This window comes from Centroberyx affinis, unplaced genomic scaffold, assembly GCF_046629955.1.
Source record: "Centroberyx affinis isolate AG114_WGS23_722 - 3 ecotype Tasmania unplaced genomic scaffold, CSIRO-AGI_Caff_v1 ptg002495l_1, whole genome shotgun sequence".
In the NCBI taxonomy this organism is placed as follows: Eukaryota; Metazoa; Chordata; class Actinopteri; order Beryciformes; family Berycidae; genus Centroberyx; species Centroberyx affinis.
Genome location: NW_027280721.1, coordinates 148,939 through 175,586, shown reverse-complemented (window position 1 = coordinate 175,586; position 26,648 = coordinate 148,939). Strand labels below are relative to the sequence as shown.

The window sequence follows — 26,648 nt, the reverse complement described above, 5'->3', positions numbered from 1 at the left end:
ATGAGTCAGATCCATTTTCATTCACATCACACGTTCATTCACTCATTCATTCATTCATTCACTGACCTATTCACTCAGTCACTCATACATTTGTTCACCCCCTCACTTACTCACTTGCAGAGAGAATGAGTTAGGCTATTACAAACATGTCTACATATTTTTTAGGATCTCTTCTCTTGTGAATTAATAAATCATCTCGTTCTCATTTCCTTTCTCAGCATATTGCAAAATATATTGAACCTTCATAAAATCAAAAAATCATCTATGTTATAAATTCAGTGTATAGGCTAAATTATAGTAAGTAATATACAACTACTTCGTACGAGGATATCTTTGAAGTAACAAAAAAAGTAAATACTTGTCTGAAAATATAGATATTTTGGTTTGTAGTAGTGGTTGCCTTATGAGGATCACTGGAGGTCACAGTTTCCCCACCTTTTTAATTCACGACTACATCACTATCAGTCCCTCATAGGCGCGTTTTTACTCAATTAAGCGGCTAAATTGACGAGGTGAAGTGGCGGATGCGCACACGAAAGCTTAAACCCATGATGCCTGAAAATGATTAAATTCCCTAAAATGAAGCTTACCTCTTGGACTGAAGGAAATCTCGACAGCCTGTTTGAGAAACCGTGTTTGTAACTGTGGTCAGTCCGGTAGCGTACGTGGCTCCACTATAAAGCGTAAAGTCCGGTGCGGAAATAATTTCTTCCCCCCCTGGTCATTAAAGACGCCCGGAGCCCCGCTCTGCTCGCGCTACAACGGGAACCATCATGTCATTATCCGCTGTCGGTTACCCCCTCTTTCCCCCCGTTCACTTACAACCAGGTGCCAAAGGCCTATGGGAAATCTCATGGCATCGTCCTCTGTGAAGCGCTGGAGACGGAGAGGCGGCGGTCCGGCTGAGAGTCATCGCTCGGCATGGCTCCGTCCTCAGTGCGGCTCCTGGAGGGGGTTTGGCTGCCGCTTCTGCTGGTCCCGGCGGGGCGGGGACGGGGTTGGGGTGGGTGGGTGATATCACCTACCTGGAGGATGGGAGGTGGTAGAGGAGAGGGAGGGGAGGGCGTTACCGTTCAGACATGAAAGCGTTAAGCCGGTGGCATAACGTCACTGAGTTAGGTGTAAAACACTTTTGAACAGTTTTTTACTAAAAGGACAAATGCTCCGACAGGGTAGAGGGCGGGAAGCGCAAACCTCCGCCAACGCTTAACACTTCTCCAACTTGCTGTTTCACCCAAAGACCTCTTTCCTATCACTTCACTTAAAGTTGAAGTTAAACTAATTTAATTAAACATGCCCTCAGGATCTGGAGTGATTTCTGTTAGTGTCATAGCCTAATTATGGCAGAAAAACGATAATCGCCTAAAGGTGGGAATCTCCCGGATCACCACCAACATTTAATCAATTGTTCCTTGGCTCAAGGCATAGGCTATTTGTCCGCCGAGTTTTAGAAATATGTCCATAGGTTTTTTTCTAACAAACTAACGGAGGCGAAATCATAACCTCCTTGGTGGAGGAAAAAAATACTAGTCTTTGCTTCAGTAGAAATAAGGAATACTTACTGTACTTAAAAGTATTAAAAGGCAGCTGTAGAACAAAAAGTAGGCTACACCCATCTCTTTAAATAATTAAATCCTTGGTCCTACTGTAAATCGAGGGTGCTGGCCTCATGGGGATAATCATGGACACCTGGTGAGGAATCCTAAATCAGCAATCATGCGTCCTTCAGGGGGATCCAGGGGGTCCACAGCAAAATAAGAAATAGTTTAATTTCACTAGAAGCTAGAGAATGAACAATAAGAATGAGAGAATGAATAAAACTGTACGCTCTGATCAGAGCTTTCACTCTGCCCACCTGCAGTCTAGACAGAAAACAACGGGGGTCTGTGATCTAGACTGTCTCAGCTTAGGGGTCCTTGACATAAAAAAAGAAAAGTTTGGGACCCCCTGGTGTATTAAGGAAACGAGGCCAGCAGAGTTTTGGATGTTTCGAGTTTTGGATTGCTGTAACTGACCATGAGTGAAAGCCGCTGTCCTTGGTGCTGAAGCTCAGTGTGGCATTACAGTAATTGGGGTCCCTCCTCTGGAAAAAAAATAAACAAGCTGCTTTAGCCACAAAAGAAATAATCTTTTTACCTCATATAAATGTGACAAAAGGATTTTACATAAAATTTTGTTATAGGTCTACTATATTCCCCCTTTCAATCAGCAAACAAGGTCCATCTTGACCCTAATACCATTATAATGATGAGATTTAGCCTGGTTATGGTTCTTTAAGTATTATCTTGATCCAAAAAAATGACGTTTCTCTAGCTTTATGGCGGGGGGCTGATGAAGACGGGCCAGCGGGGAGCAGTAAGATTACTGCTCAAATTGAATAAAGGAGTCGACACTTTACAGCGGCTTAGACGATACACTCCGCTGCACTGATTAATTTAAAACCAGCACAATGCTTTACACTGCACTGAACACACATATAATCACACATACTCACACAGATACACACACAAGCACACAAACCACCGGCGTAAACATGCCCAACCCCTCCATTTAACACCGTCTTTACCTCTCCTTCTCTGTCTCTCCTATGCACACACATACACACAGACACATAGACACACACACACACACACAACACACACACACACACACACGTATACATGTACAAGGATGCACAGCCACCCAGCATGGCCCCTGCCTCATGACTTGAGTTCATTATTGTCTTGGCAGGGTTCCTGAGATGAAATTAGAATGACAACAGGAATGACACAGAGTGTAGGAGTGGAAAGTTTACACAGGGTGAAGTCAAGTGTGTGTGTGTGTGTGCGTGTGTGCGCGTTGAACAAATCTAATCTTCTCTGATTCATGGGCAAGCTTGTCTGTATGCATTTGTGATGCACTTTCTCTTTGCGTATGTACTTGTTCTAAGAAATGGAGATAGAGAACGAATGAGACAGAATGGCTCTGACAGTAGAACACAACATGGCCACAACTGTCTGGGACAAAGTCACAAAGCCTTTTTTACAAGAACCACCAGTTGGTGTTGACAGTGCGGGGAGGCGTCCTATGAGAACTCACATACTGGCAATTTCGACACCAGCTACGCACCCCTAAGGCAGAATTATGAACCGCTAGGCTCCCTGGTCCAAAGAGGTGCTGAGATACTGAATTCTATTGTAGAGACAGGCAGTGGGTGATTAGTTCAAAGTACAAGAGCACATTTTCATTTTCCCTAAAAATACAGATAGCAAAATTAATGTATGGCCTAGATGAGCCATGAAGGGATTCTGTTGTGTTGTGATTTAAAGTGGCTTTGCTCTAAGACCATGTGGTTTGTTGCGTCATCTTTGCATCTTTTTTTAACTGCACTTCACTTTTTTATACTTATTACTGTCCATTTTCAATACAGCAAAAAAATATGTATATATCTCTATGTTGAGAGCAGTTGAGGTCAGTGAAAGTATCATGTCCATTAGTGCTAATCAAAATAAGAGAAAAAGAACATTTCATGTGTAATAAAAAAAAAAAATCAGAATACAGAAAAAGAAAACAGAGGCAGCACAGTTTTTGGCAGCAAAAACTGCAACTGCACTTTGTTTTAATCTTGTATAAAATAAATTAAACTAATTAATGCAAAAAAAAGTACAGGATGCATTATCTGCACACTTTCTCTTCTCTAATTTTACTATTCAAGTCAATGAAGAAATTGGAAAGAAAAAGCTATTAAAAAGTACATTCTCTGTACTTTACAGTGATGGAGGGATTTTGCCAGTGACTGACAAAAATGGACTGCTGCGATACAGTGATGTATAGCACGGTATGGTGCCACACATGGTGGTATGGTGTATATAGCTACAGTAAATCTTGTATGCTTGTAAGGCAATACATACATTTTATAATAAGTCACTTTTATAAACAGTGCTTCTACAGAGGGTGGAAAAAATAATGGAAACACCACATGAAAAAGGACTGTAAATTTGACGTAACCGAATCAAAGGCAGCTACACAAGCACTCCTATTCACTTGAATGCCAATTATCAGTATGTGTTGTCAGGTTTAAAAAAGGTGTGACAGTCACCACTTTTATATGGAAGTTTTCAAAGCAAAAAGGGGAAACTAATACTGTTCCAAAGAGGCAAAATAATGAGTCATTCTTCACCATTTTTCATTTATCTGGACAGGTTTACATTTGGAGAAAGCCCAAGGATGCCTTACACCTAAATGTCTATTGTCAACTGTTAAAAACTGTGTTGGTTCTGCAATGTATGAGCAGCCATCATGTGGGAGTCATTCTGTCCGATAATTACGCTCTATTGTCGTATAACAGCCAAGGAATATGAGGCGATTTTACAGGGCCAGGTGCACCCTAAGGTGCAAACACTGCTCCTTCATGATGTTTGCATATTATAGGGTAATAATCTGCCCCCCCCACCCAGAGTGCAGAGTGTGAAGCAGATTTCCAACTCCTTCATCCTTCAAAGAACTGGCGGCTTTCCTTCTTGAAGAATGGTCCAATATCCCACAACACAGTTCAGGATTTGTATGATAGAACTTCAAGGAGGATTGAATTTGTTCTGAAGGCGAATGGTGACTTTACTCTTTAGTAGGTGCTTGATATTCATATATTGTTAGGTGTCTTTTATTTTGTATGTATGTATGTATTTATCTATGTAATATCTGCATAAGATATGTTTGCTTAGAGTTTAGTTGCTTTTGATGTTTTTTTTCTCTGTAGAAGAGATTAAGGCAGCTGAGAGACCCAGAGAGCTGAGATCACATTAAAATAAACTGAAAGTTAATTAGGTCTGTTTGTCATCACCATGAATGCACCGTGGGATTGTATGGTAGGTGTACTTTTATGGCCTCTGTATACCCAAAACATGTCAAGTAAATTCCAGATTGTATCTTTAAGGAGGGTAGCATGCCAGCTCTCCTTTTATAAAGAGAGGACAAGCTATTTTGCAGTCCATCCCACAGGCAACAGAGGTATCATTATGTGTGAGAGTTAAGCTACTGCAGGTGAACAGTTTGCTATGAGACTTCCCTGCGGGCATGTTAGTCAATTCTGTTAACACGCTCTGCTGTGCAGGGCTCTGGATTAGTTTTTAATTACATTCAATAGTGCGGGGTGTCACCAGCCCTGAGCCCAGTGTAATACTGCCTCCAAAAACACTCACTCACTCACTCACACACACACACACATACACAACTTACTTTACTGTTTCCTCAGGAATGGTGTAAGCACAAGTAGTGATAATGTTTTTGAGTATGCGAGTAATGCACAAAATTGCACATAAATTAAACCTGTATAAATTTTGGGGAAACGCATTCGCTCTCCAATGACGCCACAGTCTGAGTCAACAGCATGATAACAGTTCCGACTTGGAAGTGACTTAGTTTATAAGTCTCAGTACTCTGTGCATCCTAGTGACACTTTGGACTCTATGCTATGTTACTCTTGTTTAATGTGATTTGTACATTGTTTGCACATTGTCTGTTTGATGCTTGTACAAAACAGACCAATAAATGGACATATATTAGCAAGCCTGGGTCAGGTAGTATTGGCAAATAATCACTGCTGTTTGTTTTAATCTGCTTGGAGTGCCATGTGGGTGGGGTTTACTGTAACAAGAAAATTCAGATCATGTCAGTTAAGTTGCCAATCTCAGAAAAGTATCCTGAAAAGTAAACCTTCTGCCACTGATTGCGTCTCCCTATGTGCAAAACCCATCCATTCATCTATTACTACGAGCAGTTAAAACAAATGCTAAAAATAACTTTCAAAACTTTCAAAAAAAGTTTTGGCCCCAGTATTTCAATGCATTTCAGTCTTCATTTCACTAGTTCGAATGAATTCCATCTCCAAGGGATTTGGATCAGAGATTTTACTGTACTGAGAACCTAGAACTTCACCTGTGTGTTTTCTAGTTAGTATATTCATTCATTGACTCATCACTCATTGATTTATTTCTTTGCACAGTTTCATACCACGGCATGATCGAGTCAGCTAGTAACAACACTGCACAGTAGAGCTTGAAATCCTGCACACAAACACACACACTTCTGGAGTTTAAAGGACTCAGCTGAGAGGAGGGAGGGCGTTTCCACAGCTTATTTTCACAGTAGTTTTGTGTTATTGAAAGCTACTAAAAGTCAGGCTCCAATGCACATATTGGAATAGACAATTAATTATTTGAGTTTTACTTAGTAACAGTGGCACATCTCATAGAACCAAATGAATCTGAGTTTGATTCAAATATTCCATTCAATTTGGGATATAAGAAAAACGCTCCCACACTCCCAGTGTCCGAGGATATAAAAGAAGTGAGTGTGAGAAAGTAGAATAGATATCAATTAGCCATAAGTACACTACGAGTCAAAAGTCTGGACACACCTGATTATGTTTTTCTATGTTTTTCATAATCTTTTCATTTTGATCTAAAGGCTTAAGCTTGAATGCTTGAAATTTGTTGCTTAGTTTCTTAAATAGTGAAGTTAATGCCTATGTATGAATTTCTTTCCAAAGCCTTTGCCTTCCCATCAAGGCAAGTGGCGGCTACTTTAAAGAATCTAAAATATAAGATAGTTTTGATTTGGTTTTTTTGGTCACTGCATAATTCATTTGTGTTATCTTATAGTTTTGATGTTATTTTTCTAAAATGTGGAAAATAGTAAAAATAAAGAAAAATGTGTCCAAACATTTGACTGGTAGTGTATGCTTTATCAATTCTAGGCTGCCCAGTCCTTTTTGCTTACTTCACATTGTATTGGTAAGATCTACAGTAGGGCCCCAGGGACAAAATACAGGGCCAGACAGGAGCTGAAGCCATTCCAACCATCTTTCATCACCACTTAATGTGCTGGAGTCCCCAAACATGCCTCAATAAAAGAGGCAAAGCACTGCCGTGTGCCTGTCTCTCAGTCTGAGCATGGGTTTATTTGAGTATCTTATGGAAGGGGAAGAGGGGCAGGCCTTGGGTGAAAGCAGGAATGGCCATGATGGCTGTGGCGTCCGCTATCTTGGGTGAGGCAGGGAGGAAGGTGAGCTTGGACACCTCGCCGTAGGCAGAGCTGCTGCAATCTTCCTCTTTGCCCTCCTCTCCTTCTCTTTTTTTACCACCGCCCTCCTCATCATTCTCCTCAGCACCGAATCCCACCACCTTAGGGAGACAGAGAAAAATATTTTTAGAAGTTCAAGGCATAATATCCCTCTCTGTCAAACACACACATATATACACACTTGATAACATGAAGGGATAACTTACGTGGACGCTGAGTTTGCGGCTGTTCTGTCCTCGATGTTCTTGGAACCAAGTGACCAGCTCAGCCTTGGTCATCTGCTTCAGAGCCTCGATCTAAACACACATATCCACAGAGGCCATTTAATGAAAGTTTAGCTCTCATTCAAGGCAAAGTTTAGTTCTGTAGCAGTGTGAGGAGCGAGATTTGGTGTAAGCCGTTGTCAAGAAGGGGGTTTGTATGTATTCAACCAGTCAGAATAAACCGGTCAAACCACTTAAAACTAGGGGTGATGTTTGTTTTGTTGTTGTTTTGTCTGATGTTCCACATGAGTGGAACGCAGAAAGTTGTGGATGTGGCAAATGGATGGTGTACAGAATATCCCCATATACAATATCCCCATATGAAAGTTGCAGTTAGCCTGTGGTAAGGTCAATGGTGAGGATTGAGGTTAGGGTTGGGTGAGTGAATTGTAAGTCAAGAGAATGTCCCCAAAAGCAAAAAGAGGATATGTGTGTGTATGTGTGTTTCTATGTGCCTGTAGACATCCAAGTATGTTTGTATTTACTTGTTGTAGACATCCCAGAGTTTGTGTGTGTGTGTGTGTGTGTGTGTGTGTGTGTGTGTGTGTGTGTGTGTATGTGCGTGTGTGTTGTGCTCACCTCTCTGTTGAGCCGGTCAAAGACATACTGCTGTGTAACCACCTCTTCCCAGTTCCTGTCCACCTCCTCTCCAAGGTGTGTGTCCTCGCACTCCTTCAGCTTCACTAGGGCATTCACCTGCAGGAGAGACAGACAATGGATCGGTCATACAAAACACACACATACACAGGGTTCCTACACATTCAAAACCCTACCACTATCATTTTGGACTTATGTAGTTTGTTATTTTGTTATTAATCCTCCAAAGTAACCCGACTGGTTTGACATTAACACTGGACCAGTGGAAAAGAAGAGCAAGATTCCAAGACGTTTCCAAAACCTTTTGGATATGTATGATGGGGAAATCATACACAAACACACACATACATATACAGTATAAAAACATATACAACACTTTAACAGACCTGTGTATTAAAGGCCTCCACAGTAAACGAACTGAGCTTCTCCCCGAAAGAAACCAAGAACTCTTCAATCTTCAACTCTACCAGCTCCGTACTGAGAGAGAGAGAGGAGAGATATATTATACAAGACAACTTTGATTCCTTTAGTCATTTATCAGTTCTGTTTCCAAGAAGAGATGGACAAATTGTAGCTTGGGTTTGGGTGAACAGTAAGATAAATTATACCTTGGTTTTGGGTGAGCAGTTAGACAAATTGTTCCTTGGTTTTGGGCAAATGAAAGGTTAAGATGGTGTTTCAGACTCACTTGAACTTGGTGGCCTGCGTTTCCACGGTGACAGAGAAGCCCAGAACTCCTGAGGTGTTTCTGCAGGTGGGGTAGACATGGTACCTGCAGAGGCAGACAGAGAGAGACAGACAGACAGACAGACAGACAGACAGACAGACAAAAAGACAGAGAGGTAGAGAAAAGATAGTCAGAAAAGATAGTCAGTCAGAGTCTTACAGCGTTCTGTAGACTAAAGTACATGACATTTGTTGCTTAGCATCTGGTACATGTCATTTAATGTCACTGTCCCACCCTGTCCTGACTTTCTTTACTTTGCGCCATCTAATAAAAACAGATATCCCCAAAAAAACAGGTGAAAACTAGACTACAACTTCACTACCATTACTGCTAACATCTGTGGTTTTGGCTTCTCTCTGGGGCGGGAGAGTGAGCAGGGGCTCTGATGGCACTGGGGCACAGCTGCAAGGAGTTAGTAATCAACTCTAACCTCTATTTTACATCTCTTGCAGTGAGGCTGGGACGGAAGGCCCTGGAAAGCACACCGGCCACGTCTGAGCTGAAAAGCCTGTGTTATTGAGTTAGTTGATCTGAGCTTACGAGCCTTTTGAGTTGTTCTTTTGTTACTGGTGGCCTGCAATCAGGAAATAAAAGAGCCAGTGTGCTACACCTTCCCATCCCTGTGTGTGTGTGTGTGTCTCTACAGCCACTCAGCAACTTACCCGTGTTACAACATCAATTTAGCAAGACCTACTACGGTGACATTGCATCCTCAAGAAACGATCAAGGCCACTTAGAATGAAGGAGTCCAACAGACAGTATGCAAAATCTAAATCAAACAATCTAATGATGTAAAATGACACGACATACCTTCTCAGGAACCAGGGAAGTGGAAGTGATTCATCTACTAGCTAGCAAAATGCATCCAGTGGCCAATTTAAATTGTAGATAAATGGAAATGGAAAAAGCAAATTTTCAATAGCTGCAGCTGGCCTATAAAGGTTACTACAACAGGCATTTTAACAAGAACATAATGAAAATACTACAGTCTTTTAGGGACATTAGCACATTTAGATGCTTGTCCTTCTGGCAAGTGAAATAGAATTTAACATAAAGAAAGACTGACACAGAGACAGAGACAGATGGACAGAGACTCTCACCCCAGAGTCTCTTTGGTCCTGAGGAAGTCAAAGCACGGCTCCTCCATGTGCATCTGTAAGACAACAACGCTTCAGTCAGGGATGGAGGGATGACCGACTGGACTGACAGGATGAACGGAAAGACGGGTGGAGGAGACGAAGGCGCGAATTTCAGTACTCACCACCAGCAGCTCCATCAGTGTGTGTTCCCTCACGTTCTTGGGACCAGACTAGAAAAAGAAGCAGAGAGAGAAAGAAAAACAGGGTTTGAGACAATTGGAGATAAATAGTTTGTAAAGAAAGAAAGGATGCTGCTAAATAAGTAGATGTTAAATCATTTTCTCAAAGATTTCAAAGATTTTATGTTATTTCAGAGATCTGACATTGTAATAGACTTATGTGTGTGTGTTTGTGTACCTGGTAGTAAACTGTGACCTCGGAGTTGGCGTCTCCCTTATTGAGTGACTTGACCTTACAGATGTGGTGTTTCGCAGGGAGCTCCACCACTCTGAACATCACCGGCACCTCTGCTGGCAGCTTGGAGAACTGCAACTTACTGCCAGAGGAGTGGAGAAAAAAGGAAGGAAGGAGGGAAGGGAGGAAGGAAGGGTGGAAGGAAGGAAAGACGGAAGGAAGGAAGGAAGGACACAAGGAAGGAAGGAAAGAAAGAGTCGAGGAGGTGAGGAGGGAAGGTGGACAGGAAGAAGAAAGGGAGGTATCAAAAGGAAAATGAAGCATTAGAAAGGGAGATGGTGGGAGGGGAATAATGGCTCGAATAATTGAGGCTAATTCTAATTAGTTCAACAATTCCAGCTGATTGTATATCTAGGACTGGAGTTCTCATTAGGGAGCGCAGAGTACATTCAGAGGGACTGTTGACTTACTCTGTGACATACTGCAGGAACTGCTCCGACTCCTGTGGAGAAAATACAGGAAAGGATAATGAACAGGCAGAGATAAAGGGGTGTGTGTGTGTGTGTGTGTGTGTGTGGGAGGGTGTGTGTGTGTGTGTGTGTGTGTGTGTGGGAGGGTGTGTGTGTGTGTGTGGGAGTGTGTAAGACAGGGAGATAAAGAATAAAAGAGAAAGAGAAAGAGAGAGAGGAGAGGGAATCAGTAACAGAGAGGGACAATCTATAGTACACTCAATAAAACGACGCAAGTACAGACCTGAACATTAATTGATTCATTAACTAATTGACTAATTCATTGTTCATTCATCCGTTTGTCCATGTATGAGTGCCATCCACTCACAGCGCTGGTGAAGTTGCCCTGCACCAGTCCCTCGGCGTACAGCTGGGCCTTGAAGGTCCTGCTGAACTCCATCAGTTCATCCACGGTCAGACCTGCTGTCAGAGTCTGGTACTTCTCCACCATGGACCAGCGAGAGTGCTCCAGGATCAACAGACGCACGTCCCTGAGAGACAAGCAGGGAGGGGGGGGGGGAAGGAGAAGGGGGGAGAAAAACAAGTGTAGGAGCCATTTATTATGTCTGTTTGTATTCTGGGCTGTCACACGTTTCACCACTAGAAGGCATTGTGCTCTTGGTGATGGGTGAGATGATCAGGTGTTTTAAGGTCACAGATGATGGGAAGTTTATCAGTCAGGGTTGGCTGGAGGGAAGAGACAGTTTGTACCGTATACTCGACAAAAACATAACTAGAGGGCTACCAAGCAAGTTTCAATACACTGGGATCACACTTCACCTCTTTCACTTTCACCTCACCACAGTAATCAATTCCATTGTAAATACTGCAAATAATCAAACGCTGCAATAAATGGGAACATCAAGAACATTTTTTCACCTAGGCAAGTAGCTAATTAGAATATTGTTTTTAATTGCGAACATCACTACAACAGGCACGTCACTTTGATCACATTTGCCGCACATTACTAAACGTCAAAACAAAACATTTAAGAAGACAAACGACTCACTTGCCAAGTTTCTCGGGTTTAATGAGGATGTTGTAGTAGGTTTTCTTCAGCTGCTCTGAGAACATGCTAAAGACATCGGGGGAGGCAGAGAACTCCGCCAGGTAGTCAACGATCAGGTGGAGCAGCAACTAGAGAAGGATAAGCGAGATAGATAGAGACACACCATCGTCATCATCTCTGCAATCAATGCAAACACATCTGAGTGTGTATTTGTGTCTACAGTATATTATGTGACTTATCATATGCATGTATCTGTATCTGCAGGCGACTTTAAAGACGCATGCCTGTATTAATACGTGTGCGATTGTGTGTATGCAGTTGTATCCATATCTGTGTGTTAGGGCTGAACAATTAATCAAAATTTTATTGAAATCGCATATTTTCAAATTGCAGGAGGCACAATATTTGTTAAAGGCGAAATGTGTGTCAAAATACCATTTTAAATTAAATATTGTCGTGCTGCAGAGATGTCCTGGCCTACACATCATATTCTACAGACTTAAGAAAACATCTTTGTTTGGTACAGATCCCCGCAAAAATCACACCATAATCATTTTAATACGTTTTTCAATGAAAATTAGAATAATGATGTAAAAAATATAATTCCCACTAATATTGCAAATCATATCGCAATTGCAATATCAGTCAAAATAATCGCAATTAGATATTTTTTCAAAATCGTTCAGCCCTACTGAGTGTGTGTCTGTGGTTTGAGCCCAATTTCACTCACAGGTAGCTTGTGGTTGAATCCTTTAATCTTGATGACCAGGCCATGCTCGCCGGCCACCAGTTTATAGTCCAGCTGGGCCACGTCGGCCTCGTAGGCCGGCTCTGCTAGGTTGTGGCCCAGGATGTTCACCAGCAGGTCAAACAGCACCACACTAGAGGGGAGAGAGAGAGAGAGAGAGAGAGAGAGAGAGAGAGAGAGAGAGAGAGAGAGAGAGAGAGAGAGAGAGAGAGAGAGAGAGAGAGGGAGGGAGGGAGGGAAGGAAGGAAGTAGGGAGAGAGGAGTGGGGTAAAGAAAGGGGAGAGAGAAGAGGGGAAGGGGTAGAGGCAGAGGAATGAGCGAGAGTGGGAGGGGAGCAGGGAAGGAGAAAGGATGAGAAGGAAAGACAAGGAAAGATGGGAGGTGAAAAGGAGTAAGAGAGGCCAGGAGGAAGGGAGAGAGAGGAAAGAGTAGGGGAGGCAGAAAAGGAGAGAGGGACCGAAAGGGAGAGAGAAGACAGAAAGGGAAGGAGAGGGGGATGGATCGGAGCAAGAGGGAGAAGGAGAGAAGGACGGTAGGGAGGGGGAAGGAGAAATGGAAGCAGGGAGGGAAAGAGGGAGGGTGAGAGGAGAGAGGGAGGAGTGGAGCGATGAGAGGGAAAGGGGGGATGGGATGGGAGAGGGTCGACAAGCAGACAAGAGTGAGCGATGGCAGAATGATGAGTGTCACAGCGGAAAATAAATGCTTTTTCACAAAGTAATGCTCGAGCCTGGACTTACTTCTTGGCAGACTGCTGGATTACCGGAGAGATTATGTGGAATCTGACGTAGGCTGCCGCAGGGAGGAGCACAAACAGGTGTCAACACCTCGCTAATGAAGGTGAGTGTCTGTTTTAGAAACATCTTGCATGCAGAAATGATGCACACAGTACAAGCGCGCGCACACACACACACACACACACACAAATCCCACCTTTAGGGATTTTGAACTTGTTGTCCTTTCTGTACCAGAGGCAGCCCCTGTCGCTGGTGGCTATCCTGACAGGGAACTCAGTGTCTGGGCAGTCAGAAGGCTTCAGGGTGAAGTCAGTAGCTGAATAAATGCACAGGAATAACAGGAAAACCTCATCACTCTATTTGGTACATTCTTATAAATAATGTGCCATTTTCAGCACCTCTGTATGTCTAGTTTTGAACAACATGTAGTTACTTCAACTAGAGCTGAACAACAATTACAACAACAACAATTAATCGAAAAAACTTGTATATGGACTAATGCAATTTCCAAATGGTGTTTTAGTGCTGCAGGTAATCTTTGGTCCATGAATCAAGTACAATAGTGGTAAAAACCTTTCATCATACTCAAACATAGTAATTTAAAATTTTAAAGTTCTAAAAAATGTTTAAGTTCTAAAGAAAATGTATGACAAGAAAAACTTTAAATCACATTTCAATATTCTGTCAAATAAGCAATTACATTTGTTGTCAATATCATTCAGCCCTATTGTCAACACAGTATGTTAACAAGTGACACATGTCCCCACCTCCACTAATGATGCTGGCACCCTTTGGGCCAATAAGTACCAACAAGCATCATCCCTCCAAGCTTCATCAAAATCGGACTAGTGTTGAAGCAGTTATGGCTTTTAAAAGTTTTAATTGTTGAACTTAAATTATAGCGCCCTCATCAGGCCAAACGTGTACTCTGTAAGGACAGCTGGATTTGTGTAGCATTAAGGAAGTTTTGTGTCTATGGTTTTGTGTCAATCAGACTTATGCTAGGAGAATTTAAACTAATTACAGCACCTCCATCAGGCCAATCAGTGTAACGTTTTAAACGTGGTGCCAAAATATGTCATCCCTGTTTTAAACACTGTGCCAAAATGCAGCATCCCTCCAAATTTAATCAACATCGCACCAGTGGTGTCTGAGATATCACATATGAGTTTCAAATTTTGATCTTTAATTACGCCGAACGCAGCATGCCAATCATTGTAATTGTTTAAATGCTGGAACACAGTGCGAAGACGCATCATCCCTCCAAGTTTCAAAAAGCAGACTCCACTAGTCTAATTTTAATTTGTGATATCAAGTTTGACGTTTAGACAAACAAATGTGTTGAAGACGCTATCAGCCATTTTTCATATACACGAGCACCTGCAGCAGTTTAGGCCCAAGCAACACAGTTTACACCCACAGCAGATAAGGACGGTTATTCACTCACCGATGAACTTGTTCTCAGCAGGGAGGTGCAGGTCATTGTTGGGCTCCAGATTCCCTGTCCAGCGCTCCCTCCACTCCTGCTCAATGTCTGTGTGAGGAGGAAAACAACTCTCACCACACACCAGTGTTTCTCCTAGTTATGAACAGGTAGAGGAGCTGCTACACCACTAGACTGGCCAATAGACTTCACAATAAAATGGTAAATATGTTTCCATGACAAGGTTCTAATATCCAGTGTGAAAGAAAAAAGTGGTTGAGAATGATTGATTTATCATTATTATGTGATTTGGTTTTCTATTTTGAACTGAGTGAATGGAAGGTGAATTGACCCAATCCCTGCACCCTACTAAAATAATTATATTCTACTCTATTCTATTCTATTCTATTGGTTTGAATGCTGTTCTGCCCCATCTAAAATACAGGAATAAATGCTGGTATCTCTACAGCTGGATGTCTGCATTATAGGAGGATAACTATCAGCACACAAGGAGAAAAAGACAATGTATTCATTGAATGTCTGCACTGGGGGAGGGACACTGCTGTTACACACACACACACACACACAAAACAAACACACACAGACACACACACACACACCCTCCATGCTGTATTGTGTGCCAAACCACTTCTCCCGGAGGGGACAGTGGCCCTCATGTTCTGGTGACAGCAGCATCAGGTTGGCTTTCTCCGGGGTGAGGAGGGACAGAGCTGCACTGATCACCTGCGCATACACACACACACACACACACACACACACAGGGAGAAGAGACAAGGTTACTGCACACACACACACACAAACACACTTATATGCAAACAAACATGCCAAATAAAGTCACATTTTCAGCAGCTGAGAAAAGGCCCATGCAGTTTTAGCATTGTACATTGCATTTTCCAGAATTATGAATTTCTTGCACATGTGAGTGCAATGTTAGCCGGTCAGCTCCCTGAGCTCCTTTACCTCTGGTCTGAACTCAAACATCAGCTGATCTCCTGTCAGGAAGTCTTCTTTAGGGAACAGCTGCATGTTCTCACAAATGTCCTCTACGTACTCTATAGGGTCAGTCTGACAGGGAGGAACACACACACACACACACACAGACACACACACACAGACAGACAGAGGTTATCTCCACAGTTTCACTTGCAATAATACAACATTATAATCATCTAACTGAAACACAGCTGCATATAAATGTATGGATTCTCACCTGCTCCTGATAATGAAACTCGTTGGCCTCAATCTTCTGAATCTCTTCATATATTCTGGATGGATAGATAGATAGATTGACAGATAAATAGACAGACACACTGTTAAAATCTGCCTGCTTATGCCAGAGGGAAGCTCAGTTGTCACAGCAGCAACACCCACTTGTCACAACATGACAAAACTCATATGACACAATGACAAAAATCATAAAGCTAACTTTTGCTATATCAACACAAATCTCCATCAGAGGGTTTTCTTGTTGATCCTAGGATGGAGAGGAATTATCAATTTGAGTGCTATATTTTAATTTTAAAAAAATCAAGGACTTTGAAGGCCATCCACTCATTTTCAAAAACCTTTAAGGCCTTATTTTATTTTTCTCAAACCCACAAGCTTTCAAGGATTTTCAAGGCCCATGGGAAATTTGCCACCGCCGTCCCTCACACAATCAACCAATGTATAACCATATCAACATATGACAAAGTAGTTACTACCAGTACCGTGCCCATTCAAAATCAACATTTAACACAGAAGGCGGTAAATGACAGAAATTCCATGTCCTGCCCTGTATACAACATATACTAGAATTATACAGACAGAATATGGAGGTTGGATTTAGTTATGAACGGATTATGTCTTTGTGACTAAATCTGCCTCTGATGTGTTGTGCGACTGTGTGTGTGTGTGTGTGTGTGTGTGTGTGTGACAGTGCCTTTGATCTGGTCCCAGGGTCTGCAGCATCTTGAGGTACTGGAACACCAGGTGAGCCACCTGTAGAGGGCAACAAACACACAGAGATCAGACCTCAAAACTTAAAAGGGGCTATATATCGCATTTTATCATCAATAAATGACATCATTACCACACTCATTTTTTGACATTATCGTTATTACCGTAAATACATGAGACTATCGCCAAGAAGATTGTCAGCCTCTATCTTCCTCTACACTGCATTTTACATTGTGTGCGATCGGGTCGGATTTCAAGGGAAATCTGCTGGATTGTTTTACAGCACAAAACAGGAAGAAGGTGCTGTTCTTCCAGTGCAAACTGAACAAGTAGCAACATCTTCATTGTGACAGGAAGTTACAGGGTTTATTGGAAGTGTGGTCTTAATTTTGAGAAACATGAGCATTAACAATACCACTGGCGTGAGACAGAGGCACAACAATTGTCTTGACCATGGTAATTTGTTTACAGTAACTATACCAAAGTATCACAATTAATTTGGCAATGATATTGTTTAAATTGTGACACATTGAACCTTTAGAGACTTGAAAAAGGGAGTGTGTGTGTGTGTGTGTGTGTGTGTGTTTGGGGGGAGGTGTGTTGGTAAGATAGAGAATACCCGAACAGAGCAAAGGAAAAAGTTAAAGGCCTTTAAATCAGAGTACAAGCAACCTGTATGGGGTCTGGTCTGATTCATTCAACTCCAGGTTCATCCTCTCTCAGCATATACAAAATGGATATGCCTTAGTACAGTAAAGTCTAATCACAGTAAAGAATGGCCTCAAGGTTATTATGGCATTTATGCAACAGCTACCAGTGCATGTGTCTTGACTGAACAGTTTTCTACAAAGTAGTATAGATACATACATACAAGAATAAAAAACAGTTCTGCTGTTGAATGATCGCTAACTTTATCCCTGGTTAACACAAGAGTTGTCATAGCAACCGATAATCCATGGCTAGCTGTGATTTATTGGATTTATCAGCATGGATAGAACTCGTCATTGACCAAACAGATTGCTTGCATAGACCTGTTGTATAATGGAAAATAGATACACACAGGCCATCTGGGTACTTGTGGGGTACAGCTAACTCGCAATGCTACCAAGTGATGAATTCTTATCATTTCACAAGCAGCCAAGAATGTAAATATTGACATGGCTATACCATCACAGACTAAGAAAATACAAAATAGATGTGGCTCTGCATGATCTGTAACAACAAATGGTTTGGATGCTAAACTGTGAACTGGAGATGGATATGTAACCAACTGGCACATTTTTCTCCACTCGGCCCGCCTCCCAGTGTTTATCTGTGCCCGGAATAAGATAGAATGAAAGAAAGAGTAACAGGCAAAAGTAAAAAGTGTTTTCTCTACCTGGTAGAAGTTCTGGAAACCTTCACCAGTGAGAGTGATGGAGATGGAGAAGATGGAGTAGGTGGTGTTCTGGTCAAAGCCGGTCTCACTGTTCCCTCCAAACAGAGCCAGGGCCCAGCACCTTCAGACACACACATACAAAAACACACACACACACACCAATTAACACCGCTTTAAAAGCTGGACTGCTGGTAAAGGTTCACTTATTGCCAGCATGAAAGTGTTGAAATATACACAAACAAAGGTTGAATCTCAAACCAGCGCCATGGCCCTTAACTCATACTCATTACAAACCAGCCACTCAACCGCAGTTCAAATGAGAATTGAGACTGCACACACTCAAATTTGACTGTTGTCATTCATCAATGATCGAAAACAGCACGCACAGTAAATGGGAATAGTCTACCAAACGTCCAAGTGGAGTTGCTGGGAGGTAAGGGGACTATCTAATGGGCTCTTGGTATTGTGGGAATGTAGAGGGTTTGGCAAATCACTTTGCCACTTAGCAACAAGAGGCTGAAATGGTCTTGTAAATTCATATCCAGAGACGAGAATGTGCGAATCACACCATCGAGTGGGCAGACAAAGTGTATGGGTTTGAAGATTGGGCCAAACACTCAGGGCTTATAAAAGCTCATGTATAACCAGCAAAATGAAGACCTTTTAATTGGGTTTTGGAGTGCCCTCTCGAATCATAAAAACAAAATAGACAGAGCCGAGAACACTCACTTCTTCCTGAGCATTGAGAGGATGCTTCCTGTGCCTTCATGGCCAATCAACCACGAGATGTAGTGGAGAGGCTTCACTCTGAAAGGAGGAGAGAGAGAGGCATGCAAAGAGAGTGACAGAAAAAAAACATGATGCAATTTCTCTACAGTCGGGAGGGAAAGCACGGCCTGTTCTGTTATGGGTGGTCTAATTCTGCGTTTATGTGGAGAGGCTTCACTCTGAAAAGAGGAGAGAGGGACGTGAAAAAAAGAGAAACAAAAGAAAATTGATGCAATCCCTCTACAGTCAGGGGAAAGCATGGTGTGTGATGGGTGGTCTGATTCTGCATTTATATGAAGAGGCTTCACTCTGAAAAGAGGAGACAGGGACGGGGAAAAAGAGAAACAAATAAACTTGATGCAATTCCTCTACTGTCAGGGGAAAGCATGGTGTGTGATGGGTGGACTGATTCTGTGTTTATGTGCTCTCTACCATCTGTATCTATGCAGTTCACCTGTAGTGTTTCTCCTGAGGGGGAAGGGCCCAGGTGATGGTCAAGGCATGAACTTTCCTCACCGGGATGACTGCAAACACACACACAGATGGAGAGAGACAGAGACACAGAGATAGATAGAAAGACAGATAGATAACTGAACCGCTGCTTATGGATGGCATCATCTCAACTTAACCAGAGTATACCAGATCCTGCTAAGAAGCAACAGGGTGTGTACAGTATTTTCAGAGACAGGCAGACAGCGAGAATGGAGCCGTACCTCTGTACAGCTTGTTGAAGGCTGCTGTGTCAAAGGGATCCGGCATGTCAGAGAAGTCCGGCTTGGGCTGCGCACTGCAACCACAGAGAGGGAGGATTACAAGAAGCTACCGATCCCAGTGATGACATCATATGATAATAGCATTGATAAAATGTACTAACATTTTATCAGTGTATTTGCAGTGCCCATTAGGGCTGTAACTAACAATTGTTTTCATTGTCGATTAAATGAATCATTTAGTCTAGAAAAAGTAAAAAATAATGACAAATGCCCAAAGTGATTCTTAAAATTGCTTAATTAGTCTGAACAGCAGCCGAAAACCCCCCAAAGTATTCATTTTATAATGATATGAAATGGAGAAAAGCAGCAAATCCTAACATTTGTGAAGCTGTAACTAGCAAATATTTGGTATTTTTACTTGATAAATGACTAAAATGATTAATTATCAAAATTATATATAAAAATCTAATTTCCCATGTTTCTGTGTTTACAACAGAGATACAACAGAGAAAAAATTCTGCTGTGATCGCACTGGAGAGCACATTGACTATTTTTCAACAAGGGATGGTTATAAAGTTGCTAGTAGAAAGTTGAGGATGACCATCTTTTTGTTTACATTTCACAGAAGTAACATATTTGTGCTGGCTGGTAAAACCTTGTATGTTTGAAAAGTTTTTTATAAATCCAAGGATAATACAATTTTCTCAAGGGGTTACAAGGTTTTGTTGAAGGTTTTCACATGACAGCGATATGCAAGTTCATTCTGTGTAAAACCTAGTGGAATGATTCATGAGCCAATGTAATGGAGCTCATTAAGGAAACACTAATGGGAATTTGACTACGGGAGAAATTAGCCATTTCAGGTGTATGGCGTTGAGCCAAAGGAGTTAAGATGACAAGAGGCACAACGATGGAAGAAAGTGGGAGACTGAGGAAGGTTTGACATTTACATTAGAGCAAAATCTCAAGCATATTCAGACTCATCGTATAACACACCAGTGTGCCTAATCACACAGACTGAGGAGCGCTCTTCTCCACTACTCACTTGTTGGGCACCTTACTGAAGATCTCTCTCACCCACTCCTCCAGAGTGTCCAGCTTTTCTAAAGGGCAGAGGGAGTGAAGGGTGAAAAATTAGTATTCCAGTGTGACTCATTAATCCTGAGTGAAAAGTCATAATTCTGGGTTATTCTGTGCAATGCAGAATTCTTGCTTTAAAACTCTAGTGTGGACTACGACTGTAGCTTTGACTACATTTAGCCCTTAAGGGGAGTTTCCATAAAAATGTAGAAGATCAAGGTAAAATCCCATGTCTGAAGACTTCTTCAAAACTCGATCAATTTCCACCTTTGCTCTTTCATCAATGTTTACACGGCATCTCATCTTTCCACAATGTGTTCAGCGATTACCATGACATTTGAACAATCAATACATTTGCTTTACTTCACTGTTTTTCCAAGTGAAGACAGTCTGTTATACTAGGTAAAAAGATGGGTAGCCGCAGGGAAAATGAGGAGACTTTTTGGAAGGCTCATAATCATTCAACAGAAATTTCAGCAGTATCATATGCACATTTCTCAGTGTGAGTTGATTACTAGTTGTCTATCTGCAGTCTACGCATGCATTAGCTGAACATGGATGCAGTGAATAAGGCACAGACTGAGGGGCCTTGTTGTACAATACATGAGATTGATTTCTCTGACCTTTGGATTGCACAGCCAGAGTCATGTAGTGGGCAGAGTAGTGTCTCTTCCAGAAGGCGCGTAGCCGCTTGTAGACATTGATCTTCTTCTTCCTTGGCTCCTGCTTCAGTGTCTGGGCATTCCCTGGTGTTGTCACAAGTGTGCAATCAATTTAGCAGAGCCAAAAAAAGACTGTAGAAAAACTGTTTACAAATGTAAGGATATCAACAAGAAACGAAACTTGGCTTCGGCCTCAGTGCTACGATTTGTTGCTGCTGAACATACCCCAAGGAGGCCCTGCGTGTGTTGTCTGTCCCAGTGCTAGTGTTTACCCACTCACCCCAGCAGAACTTGCCCATAGGGTGTCCAGGTTTGGCCAGACTGCCAAACAGCATCTCCTTCCTGTGGGAGTCTGACGGCTTAGCCAGCTGGTACTCTGACAGAGAGAAGGAGAAACAGAGGAAAGTATAAAAGTATAGAGAAATACAGCAAGCGATGCCTTGTTAAAAAAACAAAAAAACAAAAGCTGTGTGAGGCAAACATAGCAATGTGGCTGATAAAGTCTGAGTCTGAGTCCAAGTACAGGTCAAGGGGTTCAACTTGAACTTCTCAGGGGAGAGGACTGATGCACAGACACGATTTATCCCCCCTGTAACGCCCGGCCAAAACTCACCGCTGTCAACGGCCTCCACCTCCCTATCGATGGCGTCTCGGATCATCAGGGGGCAGATGAAGAACTGAGCCCACCTGGGAAGGGAAACAGCAGCAGAAGGGCCATAATCAGGGGCCACATACCAGCCGGATAGACAGGAGAGGTCAGACAGAACCAAACGGCGTCAAAATCAGATGCAGACTGGCGCACAGCACAGACAGCGGGAGACCGGTGACTGATTCAGCCTGTACTGTCCGTATATTGTATATCTATGCCCGTGTGTACAAATCCGACCTGCCGATCTCCCACAGAGTAACGGCTAATGAGAGGCTAGTTTGTGATTAGTGTGTCCTCTGTGTGATTGGTGTTAAGCCTCACAAAGCGACTTTCAGCGACCAACACAAGAGCGGGATGCGACAGAAGAATACTTCAGTGGATGGGACTTTAAGTGCCACAGGTATTCAAAAGAGCCATCAGTAGAAACTGTTGCTTGGTGTGTAATGACTGTTTAAGCGTATGGGTCGAGCAGGGAACAAGCGAGTACACAGCCGGAGTGTTCTTTGCTGTTTTTTCTCCCCCCGCTGTCTCTCTGTGTGTATCTAGTGAGTCTCTAAAGCCTAAGCACACTCCTTGAGAATGACTGCTTCTGAAACAAAAATCTCTGATCCTTCCTCACCTGTCAAGAGCCGCTTTGAAGCATTTCCTCAGGACGTCAAACTGGAAGATGGTCCTCTCGCAGTCTGTGGAGGCATTGTCACTCCCTCCGTGCTTCTTTAGGAAAGCATCAAAGCCATTCTCTGAGGGGTACTTCTCACTGCCCATGAATACCACTGGGAAACAACAAAACAACAGCAGTGAGAAAAAAGGAGGAGGAAAGCAAAGCAAAGCGAAGTGAAGTGAAGCGAAAAGAAAGAGGAGAGGAGAGGAGAGGAGAGGAGAGGAGAGGAGAGAAGAGAAGAGAAGAGAAGAGAAGAGAAGAGAAGAGAAGAGAAGAGAAGAGAAGAGAAGAGAAGAGAAGAGAAGAGAAAGGGAGGGGACCAGTTGTAAATGGAGCATTAAAGGAAATTAAAGGAAAAGTCCACCCTAAAACACTTTAATACTGTAATGTACCTTGCATTTGTTGGGTTGGTGACAGCACATCAGAATGCATTTTAACATCACAAATGAATGATATATAATATTGTATCTGAGGGTGGATTGTTCCTTAAACAAAAAAAAACATGTGCCATATGAGAAAAGAATGACTTGGTTCTTGTGGGTTCAGGCTCCTACTCACTGTGTTCCAGGAAGTGTGCGAGGCCGGGGAGGTCGCTGGGGTCACTGAAGCTGCCCACCCCAACACACAGCGCTGCTGCAGACTGGCACACAGAGAGGATATCAAGTCAAGTCTCAGACAAGCTATGCACCTGGGTAGCTCAAGTTCAAGTATGCATGAAGTTTTTAGGAACAGGAGCACGGGTCAAGGATCATGGATCGAAGAGTTCAATTCCAAAAAGCTATACATCCATTTTTAAAAAGGAAAATCATTACCTGAAGTTTATCAATCAATATCTCTAAAATATACATGCTCCATTCTATTCATATTTAGTCAACAAAGGAATTCCGTTATGTCCTATAATTTTAAAAGTACCATGAATTGTTTCCGATTTCTGCTATCAATCATGTTTTAAGAGTAGTAGTGTCTCGTTTTGCAAATGGTGGACATCTGACTTCAGCACAAATTTCTTCAGTTTTCATACAACTCACGTGTCTGACCGGACTGAGATCTGCTTTCCTTTTCTGAGACACTTACACAGACGCTGGTTTCCTTTCGGTTAGCAAAATGAATGGACCTCTGCATCAAGACTTATCAAGCGTACCTGTTTTTCAGCATTTCCTTTCTTCTTCTTCCCCTCGTCCTCATCGTCGTCTTCAAAGTCACTGTCCTTTCCGTCCTCGTCCTCCTCAGACTCCTCCTCCGATCCTCCCTCAGAATCGACGTCCTCTTCCTCTTCTTCGCCCTCCTCACACTCATCTTCTCCGTCTGAATCCTCATCCTCTGATGCTGCTGGACCACTGTAGTCTGAGATGAGCAGAGCTCGCAGTCCGTTGTCCAGCTCAATGTACCTGAGGGAGAAAGTCCCAGGTGAGACAGAGAGACGGCACAGAGAGCTCCGGGCAAAAGTGTCAACATAATGTGCTGTATCATAACGTCTTGTTGCTTTCGGATTTTTAACCTGTTTTGAAAAGATTGTGGGGTCAAACTAGGGCTGGCTGATATAGACAAAATCAAATATCACAATACTGTAGACCGAATATCTTGATATCGATAATGTGACGATATTTTGGGGATGAGTATTCGTGCTTTCATAAGATATTTACACAGAAAGATTTTTACATTAGTAATGATCATTAGTAATCAGTAATGTGTAATCAGTAATAAGTAATATGGATATGATGAGCAGGTAAAGCCAATCATTGTTCATTTTACTCAGCTAGAACAGGCTAATAAGTTCAGAAAATTGTATCAGCCTTTAAGACCAGGAAGAAGTAACCTTTAAGTTATTTCACAATATTACAATAACATAACGATATCTAGTCTCATATCACAATATCGATATTATACGATATATTACAATATATCGCCCAGCTCCAGACTAGTTTGTTCTATGTTTCTTCACAACAAATGTCCAGTGCATGCCCTGGAAGAGGCCTGATGCATCAGTGGTGCTTAAAACATTAAATCCTCTCCTCCTGCAACACTGAACTGATCAAGGAGAGGTTCATTTTTTTTTGGTGCAGCCGAGGGCATCAGGGGCCAAATTCAGGTCAGGCAGTCAGACACATCTGTCGCTTCATGAGATGATGCACTTCGTCAGATGGCCTCTAGTCTATGACTGTGAGATGCCCAAGTTGATCAGTGTATAGAAATGGATCTAAATCGATCTCTGATGCGCGCATGACGTCATTCTGTCATGTACAGACAGCAGACCAGCAGCAATGCACTCATCCAACAGTCTCCGCCTTCAAAACAAATGTGAAACTTAACATTCCACAATCTGGTCCAACTCGCCTGGGATTTGTAGACCGTCTTTTGCTGCCCTACAAAATTTAACGGTAGGTAATGTTATTATATGGTATTTAAGTAACTTAGTGGAATTAGGTAATTTAAGAGTGCTGCAGTGTTTCAGTTGAGCACACTCGCCGTGGGCCTGTACAGGATCTGAGCTTGTTGGATCTGGGTTACCCCTTTTCCCCAGCAAAATTGTCCTCCTAACCTCTATACTCTTGCAAAGTAAATTATATATATATATAACAATGATTGAAAAGAAACTACAGAACAGAAAAATACATGATGTAATTGGGCTACAGCCCATAATTCAGTAGCCTAGAAATGTCTTGTCTGAAAACTTGAGTATGGATGTTAAGTTTATAACTGTAACAAAAGTTTGTGGAGTGGAAGTGCCCTTTACCTGTACTGTTTGGGGTCACTGGGGGACTTGATGATCTCGCTGTCTCCAACATTGCCCTCTCCTGCTGCTGCTCCGTCCCCTACCGCCTGGCTCTCCCCCAAGGCCGCCGGGTCGGGATCTTCTGACGCCCCTCCTGAACAATTAGACGCCAGGGCGGGTCTGGATTTGTTCGTTTGCGGCATCCTCAGCAGAGACGAGGCTTTGGCACTGCGGGTTGACAGCAAGGCGCGACCATAAACAACAGGACAGCTCGCTGTCACCGGTAATTTACTCCTCAGCACGGTAACACACCGTGTCAGGCTGAGCAGAGCTATGATGATGACCCTCTCTGACAGACGGTTATGGCAAAATGAAAGCCCAGAAACTTGCGATTAGTGTGACCAAAACAACACGGCACAGATGAAGCGGATCTCTTACAGCAGAGGCCTATAGCTGATCAGTCTGATCATGAACTGTCATAGCAGCCAGCGCCCACAATGACAGACCAGTCTAGGCGGCGAGAGCTGCGATGGACCGACAATACAGCTATTCATACAGGCTGTCTGGTGGTTTCGCCCTATTCAGCTGCATGTCAGCTAAAATCCGACCCGTCCACTGCACCCCAACCAAACATGCGCCTTTTATCTCCACAATACGGCTGTAGCACAGCAAGACAGATTGTCAAGAATCAATATGAAAACAGCAACAATAAATGAAATGGTTGCAGCCTTTTGCGTAGACAGAATAAAGAGAAAAGGCTGCTAGGTGCTACCACAAGGATTCACTGTCAACATGTTAAACTATTCTTATAGGCTACATCGGTTTTATTTAGGGGTCTGTTTGAAGGCAAAGCTAAAACTGTCGACGTTTTAAATATGTAGCTCTTGAAGCCGGTACGGCAACAATGTATCCATACCTTCTCCTTCCTGACACAAGGGCCTCAACATATGGTAAGACGGCTGTATGCCAAGAAGCGGCGCTGTGATTCGCTGAGAAGTTGCAGCGTCTCAATATAGCAGCCTCTGATTGGTTTGCTAGACGAGAGGGCGTGATTTGTGTTTTAAACACGTGTGCACTGTAGTAACTGCGGGAGTTGGACGGCAGCGCTAAATTGCCACCTGTTTATGAATGCGTTATGACTGCCGGACACCGGCTCGTGATGTGCCACAGCCGATGAAAGACAAAATTGCTCGTTTTGCATCTTCCAGATTCAATGTGTGAAATAACCAATCACAGCTCAGAGAAAGCGTGCACCTGCTGAAAGGTATATAGCCTAGTATATAAATATAATATATATATAATATTGCCTTTTTGTTGATTTGAAAGATATGAATTGTGTCTTGTAGGCTACTGTTAGCCACATTGCAAACATCATGAAAATCTTCTACCCCTCTGCATCTGTCAGTTCACCTGTACAAGCCTCCAAAGCGGATGATTGGCTGGCTGCCGCTAGGTGGCAGGAATAAGCCACGAAACACACGGATGTTGGGTAAATTTTACACT

At 42.6% G+C, this 26,648-nt stretch overlaps 1 protein-coding gene across 1 annotated transcript; it reads right to left on the bottom strand.

The window, feature by feature from the left end:
• Positions 1 to 5,952: 5,952 nt before the first annotated feature.
• Positions 5,953 to 25,513, bottom strand: LOC139656533 (nardilysin-like). The gene is made up of 31 exons (XM_071534145.1): positions 25,167 to 25,513; positions 23,574 to 23,820; positions 22,991 to 23,072; positions 22,391 to 22,544; positions 21,736 to 21,809; positions 21,403 to 21,498; positions 21,084 to 21,206; positions 20,426 to 20,483; positions 19,381 to 19,454; positions 19,122 to 19,191; positions 18,629 to 18,706; positions 17,900 to 18,020; positions 16,505 to 16,563; positions 15,794 to 15,848; positions 15,544 to 15,648; positions 15,183 to 15,306; positions 14,587 to 14,673; positions 13,336 to 13,455; positions 13,143 to 13,194; positions 12,388 to 12,538; positions 11,658 to 11,785; positions 10,977 to 11,139; positions 10,610 to 10,641; positions 10,143 to 10,281; positions 9,908 to 9,955; positions 9,747 to 9,799; positions 8,608 to 8,691; positions 8,306 to 8,396; positions 7,902 to 8,018; positions 7,266 to 7,355; positions 5,953 to 7,160 (listed from the first exon to the last, which is right to left on the bottom strand). Exons 1-31 carry the CDS (start codon positions 25,346 to 25,348, stop codon positions 6,936 to 6,938), a joined length of 3,282 nt encoding a protein of 1,093 aa, XP_071390246.1. The 5' UTR covers positions 25,349 to 25,513; the 3' UTR covers positions 5,953 to 6,935.
• Positions 25,514 to 26,648: the final 1,135 nt, after the last annotated feature.

Excerpts from the sequence above, each read along its gene's own strand:
- LOC139656533 (XM_071534145.1), bottom strand. The coding sequence starts at position 25,348 with ATGCCGCAAACGAACAAATCCAGACCCGCCCTGGCGTCTAATTGTTCA. Across the intron at positions 15,849-16,504 it reads ACCCTGGGACCAGATCAAAG|AATATATGAAGAGATTCAGA; the intron begins GCACTGTCACAC and ends CTATCCATCCAG. Across the intron at positions 14,674-15,182 it reads CACACAATACAGCATGGAGG|ACATTGAGCAGGAGTGGAGG; the intron begins GTGTGTGTGTGT and ends CTCCTCACACAG.